Below are 14,009 nucleotides of genomic sequence, written 5' to 3' on the forward strand. Positions count from 1 at the left end.
GCTGCTCTCAAAAGATCTTTAGCAAAATGCTAAAATGTCAAAGGTTAATGCTCACACATCTTTCTCAATGCCTCAATATGTTTCAGCTGCAGTTGAAAACTAAATTCAAAGTTCAGCCATGACATCTTTAAAGAAATAAATATGCAATAGCTATTTTTATCTGAAATTAAAAAAAAAAAAAAATAGAACAGTACTCTTGCTATAGAGAAAACACAAGTTTTATTTTTAAAAAAGAACTATTCCACTCCACCCAATACTGAGAGGACAAAATGTTCATTAAGAATGGTTGTTGAACTTTATGGTAATTAACACCTTTGCTTTGATTTCTTCTTTGGAATCGTGCCATTATCTTTTTAGTTCTTTATTTAAGCAAAAAAGAAATGTTACTGAGTGTTAACTTATGCAAACTAGTGTAATGAATCATAAATCTAAATGAAACAGAAGCAAAACTAAACCGATTCTATGTTTAATAATTGTAGCATGCAAGAGACCTATTTTCAAAGATCTTGGAATCACCGTTTTAATATATACAGAAAAGTAATGGACACATATGCTTAAAAACTATTTGCTCAAAATTAGCAATTTTTGACAACTATGCAGTAAATGGGTTAAGCATAATAAAAGTTCAAGAATGATTAATTACTGCACTGATTTGTAAAGAAATTTTTTATTGAATTAAAATTGATTATCTACATTTTGCCAAGCTTTTGTTCAATTACATTAAGCAAATTTTAAATTATTATGTTACTAATCAACAAAAATACATTTTTAAATATTATTTAAAGAAACAGCTAAATGGGAAAACTGCAGAAAAAGAAATATAATTCATATTCTAGGATAGTTAAATACTTTTGAAAACATAGATTACTTCAGCAGAACAGTACCAAACTTAATGGCTATAGCTCATGACTTGAAAAAGTAATTTTTTGAGGGGGGGGGGAGAAACATATGTGGCATAGTTAAAATGAGAAATGTTGTAAATCTGACCCAAACTTTAAAATTTTACCCATTTAGCCAGTTTCTCATTTAAAGAAAAATAAAAATTGCACCAATATCACTTAGATATACATAGTAAAAAATATACTTCTCTTAGCTGAGTGATGATGCTATACAGATTTGGACACAAATAATTATAGAATATGATTTGAATACTTACAATGATGTGCGGACATAAAGAAAACGATGCAAAAACTTTTTTTTTTTAATTAAGAATATGTTCAAATATTTATAAATGTTTTGTGATTTAATAACTTGGCAAATTGATACAATGACTGAAAAAAGGTATTAACAGAGAAATTCTTTTAAATAATTATTTCAAATAAATTTTCTCACAAATTTTGAAACATTTTATGTTCACACAATCCTAAAAGTTATATAAAACAATCCATACACTAGGAAAAAGAGTTAATCAAATACATAAACATACATTGATGCTTTTCTATAAAAGCATGAATTAACACTAAATAAATTTTACTCCATCACATCGAAGTTTTAGAAACATTCTCGAAATACTCAAATGTAAATTTAAACATACGTATTTACAACATATAGACAAAATTTTATTTCATGTATATATATATATATATATATGTATCAGTAGTGCATGTGAGAATATATGGTAAGAGTTCTGCCAGCAACTATGTAACTACATTGTCCTGTCACAGGACTCATCCTAAATGATAATTGAATATAAACTTTTCATTTTTCATTATTTTTACTATGAGCAATTTTAGTTGATTTAATGAGCAGTCAACTTAATGCCTGCAGATGACTTACTGGGTTTGTATTTTTCACAAGCTGTTACAATATTAAACATTTAAAATGTCCCAGTGCTAACGCAGCCGACAGTCCAACTTTTCAGGTGTTGTCAGCTCAGCATCTGACCATATCTTTTTGTATCCCCCACATTAAAGAACTCCCCCCTCCCTAAGTGAACTTTTTTTATTTATTTTTACTGTCATGAAAAAAAGTATCCTTTTAGAATTGTTCATTTTTAAGATTATTTCACTTATTTTATTTTCATACTAAGGAGAAAAAGGATTACTTTAGATTTAACAATTAAAATTTAGTTTCCACTATGTGCTGCTCATATATCCAAGGCATCTAATGTTGCTATAGCAACATAGGTAGACTGAATTCATTTCACTTCAGCACTAACAGTGGAAATGGGCTGTATACATGTATTTTGCTTTTAAAAGATTCATTTGCTTGACAAAAACTTTAATTGAAATGAAAAAAAAAAACCACCAGGCTTTTTGCAGATAGCCCCCTAGTATGTATAAAATATACACCACTGATTCATATATATATATATACATATATGTCTTTCAATTTATGTCTGTAATTGGTGCAAGAAAGTCTTGCCGCATTTGATAATATAACCTGTTAATGAGCTTAAAAATAAAAGTAAAAGGAAACTTGAAAAATTTAAAAATTATTGTTGAAATACATATGAGTAAAATGTTCCAAATTCAAAACAAAAGTATGGAAATTTCTTTTTACTAGAAAATTGAGTTATTAAACATTATTTCAATTTAAACACTAAATGTAAGCTCAACAACACAAGGAGTAAAATGCAATTTTTAAAAATATGAATTGAGCAACTTTGTTATTTACAGATTGTTGCGCATTTTATGATGAAGTCAAAAGAAAATTTTATTTACAACTGGTGGTTGATATTTAAAGTAAATTCAACAAACCTTAATAAACTGAAAAGTATAAGTCACCAATTATGTCAAGGGTATTTAGAAACAGTAAATATCACCAAGTCTTATGGGATCACAAAAAATAAACTATTACATTGTTTTAAACAAGAAAAAGATACAAATAGATGAAGAATCATTAAGAATGTTAAGAAATAAAAAACAAATGAACATAAGATTTAAAAAAAGAGATGTGGGGAGGGGGGTAGAAAAATGTATTTTCTATTGAAAATTAAATAACTGCCATCTCATCAAAAAAAGAAAAGAAAAAAAACACATTTCAATTAAAATTAAGTTTTTAAATATAATGGTACGAAAATAGTACATAAAACCCTGATTCAGGCAATGTAACGAATAAAAATTCTCAGTTACTATGAACCTCATTTTTTTTTTCTTTCTTTTTTTTTTTTTTTTTTAATATCTGTAATGCGATTTAGTCATCAAGCAGGAGAGGGGACATGCAGCATGAAGCATTAAATAGTTTATGTAAATGTTGAAGGCACAATTTTGAGTAATATACACATGTATTAATTAATATTTGACAAACTTCTAAAGAAAAAACTGATATGTAAATTCATTAAAATGAATGAATTTTATATGCAATGAGTTTTCATCGTTTATGATGAAAATTGAAAACATTAAAATCTGAAAATGATTTTTGACAAATGCAACAAATGTGCAGTAATGAATTAAAATTCTAGCAAACATTACATTGCTGCTGAAAAAAAAAAGTAGAAGAAAACACAAGTTTAAAATGCATTTTAAAACTTTACATTAAAAACAAAAAAAATTAAAACACAATTAAAAAGTATCACGGCAAACAACATCATAAATAAAGAAATAATACAAGATTGTAACAAAAAACTAAGTACTAAGAAATATATTAATTATAAATTATGCAATAAACATTTTAATAAAGAATCATGAATTTAACATGCCTACAAACTAAGCAAAGATTGCAGTTTTACTTATGCTATTCCTGTGTAACCTACACAGAAGTAAAACCAAGTCTTGTATCTAAATACCTCAAAATTTTCCATAAAAGCTTCATTTTTAAAAAAGAAGAAAACAAAAAATAAAACTCCCGAAAAAAAAAATCATGCTCTAAAGAAATTCAACAAAACTTAACAGTTAAGATGAACTTCGATTCTGTAGAAAAGTCACATAGTAAAAAAGACATGAATCTTACATTTAATGACTCAACAATGATTTAAATGTTAGATAAGATTATTCCATAAATGAATAATATATATGAAACATGTACAAATCAAAAGACTAAAGTTATCTTACTGTAAGATAAAATAATGCATTTGATAACGAAAATATGCAATGAATATCAGAACAAGTCGCAAACCAATTCTGATACATAAAAAACAAATGCCAAATTTTTTACATTTTTTTTTGGAAAAAAAAACTTTTTTTTATCTACTGCAGCAATATGTATTGAATGACCACAGGACTGACCATATCTCACCAAAACTGTGTCTCGCAAAGACTTCAAATGAAAGTTCCAAAAATTCTGTTAGAGCCAATATTGCAACAATGATACACTTGTAAAAATTACTAGTTGTGTAAACAATATGAATGACTAACAGAAAAATTTTAGATGCATTAAAAATAAATGTATAACATTCACCAGTATTCAACATCACCAACACAACATTCATAAATCATTGTTAAAATTTTTGTGAAGTGTATGATTATTTTTCAATGAAGTGCTTAATGATCATGGCATGTGAAATAGATACAATCTATGAATACAGTTTAAAACACGTATGGTATGAAGCGTTTGCGAACCAACTCGGTGTACTTCGTCCATGCAGGACCATATTTTTCTTTGCATTCATGCTCAATACGGAAACATCTCAGAATGAGTGCGACAAGCAGCATGATCAACGGTACGTATGGAACCAGATGTGAAAATCCTAAGCAAAAATTCAATGATGTACTTAGTTTTGAGAAGTTGAAACATAAAATATACTTTAGTAGAATCTCTCGCCTAAAAGGCTTTCAACCAGCACTTAATTAAACACACATTAGTTTCCTTAAATTTTATAGTACTCCATTGTGTTTCTGATCCGAAATGTTCAAAAATTTTGTATTGCCGTTTCTGAAATTTTTAGGGTAACAAAATATTCTAAAACTAAAAAATTATTTAAACAAAAAAAAAAAAAAACTTGTAAAATTATTTTTTTAATGATTTCAATGATTTTGTATGCACATTTGAAGAGATTTTAAAGGGGTAGAGGGGCTATAACGTAGAAAATGCATCCATTTTAACTTAACAAGTGCAAAAGATCTCTCTATTTCTTTCCCACCCCTCTCCTTTATGATGACATCAAGTTTTCCAAAGTCACTAAAACCCATCTAGTTAAAATCCAATTTTTACGTCCACATACTTTATGCGAGAAAACGAGTGAGCTATTATTATACACTATTATTATTTTTTACATATTTTCAGTGATGTTCCTATCAATTTTTCTGAGGGTATACTCCCAGTAATCCATTATGCACAATACAATATGCATATGTGATCATATACATAATATATCAAAATATGAAAATTTTTGAAGCTTGAGGGTATACGCTAAATGTCTAAAAAATGTTTGAGTACAGTCGACTCCCGCTACAACGCGATTCAACTTACGCGAAATGGGTATAATGCAAATTTTTCACGAGTAATGAATTTTAGAACTGACGCCAATTCCTCGTCCACAACACGAATTTTTTTGGAAGGAAGTATCGGCTACGTTATTGACAACTATATATTGAGTTTGTACATGTTATTACATCCCTTTATCATCACTGGCCAATGAAAGTTCCCACATCAAACTAGTCTATGCATCACATTGTTAATGCATCAAATGATGCTCAGCATCTTTCTTTTCATTCTAAATTACTTTTTTCATTCTAAACACTAAAGTTCAAGAAATATATTGGCACCTTAGCACGCTATTTCATCTAAAATTTGTGAAGATGGGATGGAAAAAAGAAAGTTTCTGACAGGAAAAAAAAGGTTAAGATTCTCGATAATCTTGAACAACTACAAAACGTCGACAGTAGCAACGCAAAAAGGATGGGTGAATCTTCCATATGTACAATTAAAAGTCAAAACAAAAAGTTATCCGTAAAAGTTCAGAACTTAATTTCAATATTGAAGCTTGCAGAGTCTAAGTAAAGTAAATATTATGAAAATGGAAGCTGCTCTCGTATTGTGGATTAAAGAGATTGGGAAGAGGGGCTGTTGCCGTAAATTAAAACGTTATAAAAGAAAAGGCGAAGCAACTGTATTTTAAAATGTATTAGATAATAATAACGATCTGATCATGGAGCATAAATCATCATCTTCATTTTTTAAGTCATAAATATCCTTACTGTATCTAATGTACAGTACTATTATAGTGCATTTTTTTATTACTACATACTGTGTGTACCATGTTGTTTTATTTTATATTTTTCCCTCCCATCGATCATTCATTTTGTGCAACTTAAAGTATTTCATGTTGAATAAAACAGCTTTTTTATTTTTTAAATACAGTAAAAATTCTGTTCCCTTCGTAAGAAATGGTAATGTATAGTTGAGGAATGCTTTAAAGCAGTTTGAGGGGTGTTTATAAATGTCTAAAAGAATTTAGTATGTTTCTAGAAAAATTATACACATACATTTTTCCACAATGCGAAATTTCAACTTACGGCAGGAGTCTTGGAACGCATCCCTCGTGTAAGTCAGAATTCAACTGTATATAAGGCATATATGGAGTATACCCTATGAGAACACCACTGCCTATTTTGCAGATTATCCACCGTTGCCATGTCACCCAATTCCACGGATAATCAAGTTTACTGTATTATTACATTTTTTCAAAAGAATATTTAATTATGGCGCTGGAGACAGCCATCACAACAGCTGCAGGCATTGAATTATCCATGCACTCCTGTCACCTGTTTTGTTTTTTCCCCCCCAGTCACAAGAAATTTTTGGAACACTAAGTTTATCTAGTTTTCTAACTGCTATTTAACTCGACAGCAACCAAATTAGAAAATAAAATATTGTTTTATGCAGTAATTATCTTTTAACTGCAAAGTTATGCCTAAAATTAAAGAAAACATTAAGTTAACTGTATCATTAATGATACAATAAATAGTAAAGTTTATTAAATTACGTCTTATGAACTTTGCATTGCATTCTCTAACTTGTGTGACATTTATTAAAGAAATGTTCTTTTTATACAAAAGTAACTTAATTAAAAATATGATCTTATAAGTAGTCCCCCCCCCCCCCACAGTAAATGTGAACATGTTTAAAAGTCAGAATAAAAAGTTCCCATGGTCTCATGATAGACCTGAAAATAATCACTGGCCACCTGACAACTAACGATCTTTCTTTGGCAACCAAATAAACTACTCAACTGACCACAATTTAAAAACACTACTGGTCACAGATAATTATTACTTTATTGACATTTCTTAAAGAGTCTATTTTTTCAAACGTAGTTTGTGTTGTAAAAACAATCTTAAGTTCTATCATGGATTTTTATATTGCTAACAGATAAGAAAATCATATGTACAAACCAGAAGTTACATAAACAAAATTTTCAATTTATAGAAGGTAATTAGGTGCTGATCACTTTGGTTAATCAGTTTTAGCAGAAAGCAAACAGAAAGCTAACTTACCACAGGGAAGTGTCCATGAAGTTGCCATGATAAACAATCCAACATAATTAGGGTGTCGCATTTTGCCCCACAGTCCTGATGTTATCAGTCTCATCTTTTTACTTGTTGGAATAGATTCCAATCCTAAAAGAGAAAGTTGGAGCAAAATTTGTAAAAAAAATTATAACAATTTTTGAGATAAATCCATAAATAAGAAAGTAAAATCATAAACTAAGTAGATATATCCAAATGAAAAACAATTGTTAATATTTAATGTTAACTCCTTGCTAATATTAAATTTAAAAAAAAATAAACATAGGTAGGTCTCAGTTTTTTTAGATAAAACAAGGTGTTTACACTTATTTCAAAACTACTTAAGATCTAAAAGCAAGTTCTTGCCAAAAAAATTGAAGTAAAGGAGTTGAAGAGTTTTTTGAACTTTATAAACTTTTTAAAGATATTGATGTTTTGAAATTTACCAAACTAAACAGAATGAGATGGGCTGTCATCTTTTGAGAATGGAAAATGATAGAGCTATCTTGAAGGTTTTCAATGAAGTCCCTATTCGACAGTGACCAAGGAGTAGACCAAAAAAGGCATGGGTGAACTGTGCGGATACTGATTTTGATGTCATTAAAATCAAAATCTGGAGGTCAACGCCAAAGAGGGGAACAGCCTGGCAGTTCCTCCTAAAGAAGGCTAAGGCCCAGGACAGGCTGTCGAGCCAATTATGATAATGATGATGATGATTAAGGAGTTGAGAATACATATACAGTATAACTTCAATTTAATGATACATTTCACTGGTGAGGATTTAACTACATTGAATGTCAATGCTCTTCGATTTAAAGATAATCTTTTCCAGTTACTTGACAATCGTTAAATAGAGATTATACTGTATGTATATAATCAGGGAGAAACATTAAATGTTTTTAAAAAGGTGAGAACTCTAAAAAATCAAATTTATTTCAGAATATTGTCAGAAAATATACATATTCTTTGAACAACGTTATATAGAATGCACAACACTGAATGAGTTTCAAACACTGACTTCCTCCACGTCAGTTGAAAATCCTCAACCATTAGTCATGACATAAATAACTGAAAGTGGAACTGAGCAATAGGCTAAGCATCTAAATGCAAAATTTTCAAAACTTTGAAGAAAAATAATCAGAAATTTTGCTATCTGTAAGCATTACATATGTGATAAAACATTTTTGCTTTTTCTGTTTTAAATAACTTCTAAGAGGCATAAGATTATAAATGTGCAGATTTTTTTTTTCTTTTCCCTTTTTTTTTAAATCGCTGCAAAAAAATTTACATAAAAAGTTTTCTAAATATTAAGTAGTAGGGAGAAAAAACATTTTGAGGTGCACATCTCCATACCTTGAACTAATTTAGAGCCAAATTTTATGAACACTGGTTAAAAGTAATGGTTGTTTGAAATATAGGAAACCAAATATTTCCCATTTTTGTACTTATTGCAAAAATTTTGTACAATCGGGATTTCTACCGTTATGATTTATACAGACACTAACTTATTAAAATTTTTTGTGAGACAATGATAATTTTAATGTGGCAATTATCTGGGAGGTCAAATTTAACCTGGTATATTTTGTGCTGCAATTAAATCCTATACCCTCTTTGAATTAAGATTATTAGTGCTGTTCTAAGTTGCAAATTTACTTACCTGAAGCTGAGGGACCAAATGGATTTCTTCTGAAAGCATGTTTGATGTTATTGGAGGACCGGTAGAGAAAATATCCAAAAACTAAAAAATATATACAACTTATTTCTTAGGCAAGTAGAAGTTAATAGGAAAAACATAACACTGGATGACTTTTAATTATTATGCATAACAGATTCTTTTGTTGCTACAAAACCTTCATTAACTTAAGAGTTATTTTTGAGCAATCACAAATTGTTTATTCACATCATTTGACCAAAGTTGATGTCATTCTGATTTTTTAGATCACCACGACAACAGGCCATGGTGATTTGCCATGGTACACTGCCATGCGCAGGTAAAGTGCAGTAACTGCAAATTTTTCATTTTTCATATTTTTGTCATCTATCATACGTTAGCTTGCTTATTCAGTTTGCACTAAAAAAACATGAGAAAAAAAAACGTTTTATTTAAATATTTCCCTGTTGTTGGTATTGAATTCAAAACTCATTTCTTCAAACATCTCAAAACCTCATTTCTGCAGATACTGTCGTTTACCCTCCCACAGCAGTAATAGACTAGCTGGTTGTTTTAATATTTATTAAGAAGAAAAATTTTCGTCACCATGGTTACAAATTGCTTGCACTCACTTAACCTTTTACCTGCCGATGTTCCCAAATGGGAACATTTTTTTGTGAATTTTTTTAGTAACCTAATTATTTGTTTAGACTTGTCATATTTTCTGAAATGACACATAACAGTATGAATTTATTTTAGATGTTCTTAATTTTTAAAATACGTTTAACCTTTATCTTGAAATTAAAGTCAAATTTACTGAATTTCTGAACTTAGAATTTGTCTAAGTTTTTCTGCTTCTGCTTTTAAAGAAAAAGACGTAAGAAATATTTAATTGGCGTTATTTAGTAGCCAGAGGACATATATTTTATTTCAACTTAACAAAATATTTCCAATTATTATTTCTTGTGAGTTATTTCCATAAGAACCGACACATTCCCATTTGGGAACATCAGCGTTTAGAGTATAGTATTTGAGGGGGATTTTCGTCAATCGCGGAATTTGAGTGTGATTCCTCTTTATTTCAAATATTTTGTTGTGGAAGATCTGTTTTGTGTTCAGTTCTTTCATTCACGAACATACATTTTTTATCAATCAGCTTGCCCTTCAAACCACTATTCTATTGTAAATATGACCTTCACACCCGCCTTCATGCATTCTCTCTATTATAAGTAAGTCGCATTTTCGGGGTTGGAGTTCTTGTTTTCTACCCTACTCACTTCCTAAGAATTGCATGTGTTTCACACTTTTGAAATGTATCTCGTGACTGACGGGTAGATAAAGATAAGGGCCTTTTATGAACTTTGACCAGTCTCATTTCATCATTTCATTTCATTACTCGGCTCACGTGCGTCCTGTTTCTTTTAGCGAGTCTCATACGTGCCAACGATTTTGTTTCTAGACTCAGAATAATGTAGTTTTAATCTATTTAGTGTTTTTGAACTATCATTCCGTATAAACAGCAATCTAGACATGCCTTGCAAGTTTTTAACGTTAAAAAATGCGTTAGATTATTTCCACTGCTTATCCAACAGCGAACTTGATGAGGAACACGAGCATGATCTTTGTATTTTGCTATCTGATAAACAAGCAAGTCTGAGTGATGAAGAACACATAAACGATAAAGCCTTAAATGAAGTTTATCCTAAAGATATCTGCAGCCATGTTGACTTGATGCTTAGCGATGAAGATACAGGTCCAAATAGTTCAGATGATCAGCTTCACAATTCAGGATATCAAAAGGGAAACACAACCTCATGCTCGAACTCCAAAAGCAAAGAAGCGGAAACAAGAACCCTATCCCAGGTGGAAAAAATATGCTAAGTTTGAAGAAAATCTTCCGGGGAAAAAACTCGAAAAATTGACTGAAAAATTCCCTGAGCTTCAGGCAATGGATCTTCTGCAGTTATTTTTCAAAATACTTCCTCTGGATTATATGCAACATCTAGCTGATATCATATTAACTCTCAGTGAAGGTGTCAAGCAGACCTGAACCTAAATCACATCTTCCTGTTCTGAATTTAAAAACAGATAACCATTATCTTGTCCCCTTCACTCAGAGACGTTGTACAGTGTGTCAGGAGAACAAGCGAAAACGGGCATTGAATGTGAAACGAGACTCCACTCATCTTGCTTCCCCCAATACCATGGACAATAAGGAAGAAAAAGTGTCATTCAGAAGAGAAAAGTATAATAGTATGTAAAATAAAAAAAAATATTCATATTTTTTCATCCATTTTGAAGTAATAAAGTTTCGAGATCAATCCTCCCGTTTACTTCATTCCAAACGCCGATGTTCCCAAATGGGAACATCCTGAAATTCCTATTTAGAAATTTTTTTCGCCAAAACATGTTTAGGTTAGCTATACTAGAGGTAAATTGAGACATTTAAGCAAAAAATTAAAAGTAAAAATTAAAAATTTGAATTACAGCATTTAAAAGGTTAAGCAGATTTTACTTTTGAAAAGGGGAGGAGTGTAAAATTAGGTTTTTTCAGGAAAAAACATCAACATAGATGAACCTTAAAAGCAAAACTTCATCTAAACAAAAAATATCCAGATTACTAATCCCTATGAATTAGGATTGATTAGAAATAAAAATACCATGAAGGTATGTACTGTAAATTGAATCTTTATGATGAGTATACGAGTGCAAATTTGCCACAACAGCCAGATCTTTACCATTAAATCCAAATGACCATTTCCTTTTTTACGCACCTCCTATAGCCCAATCTAGAAAATCAAATCATATTTTTCTCCATTTCCATTCCAGTCCATTTGAGGCAGTGAGAAGTAAAGGGATGTAAGTGGCCAACTTAAAAATTTGGAGATAACCAGAAAAATGGCATTAACCAGTACAAATGGTAGGTGAACATCTCCTCTGTATTGGGGCAAGAGTACTGGTAGCCCTGGTAGGTTCTGTTAAACAGCATGATTTAGAAAAACTATTCAATGAAAGCCTACATAAGACTTAGTCTTCAAACACATTTTACTCAAAACTTGAAAACGCCCCTTTCCACTCCTTTGTTTCATACTGCCTCATTTGCAAGAAACAAGAAACTGAACGAGTAGGGTCCTATTGCAATCCGTGATTGCAAAAAACATAATTTGAATTCAAGACTTCAAAATTCAAATAATATTTTTTTAGCATTTAATAAATATACCAAGTAAAGAAATAATGTCTTTCAGGCAAAAAAATTACTTCCTAAGAATTGAGGCATCAATAAAATTATGTCCTGCTCATTTTGCTTTCAAGATCGTTCAAAGTTTACTGTATTTTATTTACATGATCTGGTAAGTGTGAAGAATCTGAACTTACAGAACAAAACAGCAACCAACGCAGAACAGTAGTGAGGTACTGCACTTGCTTTGTTTTCGAAGTTAAAGAGGTATACGGTGTCCAAAACTAATCCAAATGGAATGAGAAATCCTGTAGTTAAAATAAAGCTGTAGCCCACAGTGTCCAGCGTGTAAGTAGCAGAACTCAACATTGTTTCCTAAAACAAATGAACACGCAATATTAATGATTAATTTCATTGAATGATTTAATTAGAACAACAAAGTTATAGTACAAAAAAAGTTGCACAGCAAATAGTGGAAACTTCGCATATTCATTATACTTTTGAAATAATTACAGCATTAATAAAAAATATTTTTAAAAAATACCAAGCACTTTTCATAATGCACTCAAAAGGACAAGTAACTTTTCTGAGTCAGAAAGGACAATTTTAAGAATTCCTCTAGTGTTCGAAAATTTCAAGAAAATGACACCACAAACGAAGAAAAGTGCGGCACAAGTCATGAAGAGAATTTATTATCCTTATCTAGCTTTTAATCATAACTTTGAATGTTGAAACATGCATATTTTTTTTATTGGGAAAGTTTGATTTGAAATGACTAGAACTGCACTTTTCTTCTTTTGTGGTGTCATTTTCTTGGAATTTTTGAAAACTACAAAAATTCTTAAAATGGCCTTTCTGACTCAGAAAAGTTATTTTGCCCTTTTGAGTGCATTATGAAAAGTGCTTGGTATGTTTTAAAAAATTCTATTATTTTATTCTTTTTAGTATAAATGTTTCAGAAATACACTGCTCAAAACAATTAAAAGATATTGTAAATCTTGTACAAAAAATGATATTGGCAAATATTTTTTTGCATAGAATCGAAGAAGGGAGTCACAAATATAAATTTTTCTCAGTTTCAAAAATCGCAGTATGCAAATTTTGAGTTTGACGTCAAGACGATGTTTTAGTGGCAGCGAATGAGATTTCGCTCTAAACTTATTGTAAGACAAAGCAGAAAAGAATGATCCAAATTCAGTAAGCGTGTTGTTTCTATGAGTGTGATGTCTGAACGAAGTCGTTTAAAGAAATCAGAAGCTTCTAGAGTGGTTGGCAGGCAAGAGAGGAGCCAAACTCAAGCCAAGGCAGCATAAGCTATTGGAATTTCGCAAAGCGCGATTTTTAGGATATGAAAATGTTTTTTAGACACTGGAAATGCTGGCCGAAAATCAGGATAAAGTCACAGAGGGTCAACAACGCTCAATGAAGACCGTTATTTAGTTTTAAAGACTCAGAGACACCGAAGTATGAATGCCACTACACTATAACGACATCTTCTCTTGGGTACTGGCACCACAATTTTGACACAATTAGTGAGTGTATAATCACCGGTATTTATATACATTCACCAATTTATCACATTTACAGTAACATATATACTTTTAATTAAAAATTCCTTTTTTGAAGTTATGATAATAAAATTACTTCTTTAATGAAGAAATCCAAAACAAATATTAACTGCATCAAAACAGTTGAGGCCATGGGAATTGTAACAGTTCCTTTCATCAAAAAGTATTTTAGCACAATGCTTGAATTCATCAAAACCTAGAAAATAAAATTAAAATCTTAATAT

The 14,009-nt window shown here is 30.4% G+C and overlaps 1 protein-coding gene across 1 annotated transcript in view; it reads right to left on the minus strand.

Annotated features, from left to right (window-relative positions):
* Positions 1–392: 392 nt before the first annotated feature.
* Positions 393–14,009, minus strand: part of LOC129224031 (uncharacterized) — a 60,596-nt gene continuing 46,979 nt past the window's right edge. Inside the window, exons 8-12 of the mRNA XM_054858428.1 lie at positions 13,862–13,981; positions 12,415–12,592; positions 9,046–9,126; positions 7,377–7,499; positions 393–4,627 (exon numbers count right to left, since the gene is read on the minus strand). Of these exons, the coding sequence (XP_054714403.1) occupies positions 4,467–4,627; positions 7,377–7,499; positions 9,046–9,126; positions 12,415–12,592; positions 13,862–13,981 (663 nt within the window). The 3' untranslated portion in view covers positions 393–4,466. The remainder of the gene's footprint in view (positions 4,628–7,376; positions 7,500–9,045; positions 9,127–12,414; positions 12,593–13,861; positions 13,982–14,009) is intronic.

This window comes from Uloborus diversus, chromosome 6 (assembly GCF_026930045.1).
Source record: "Uloborus diversus isolate 005 chromosome 6, Udiv.v.3.1, whole genome shotgun sequence".
NCBI lineage: Eukaryota > Metazoa > Arthropoda > Arachnida > Araneae > Uloboridae > Uloborus > Uloborus diversus.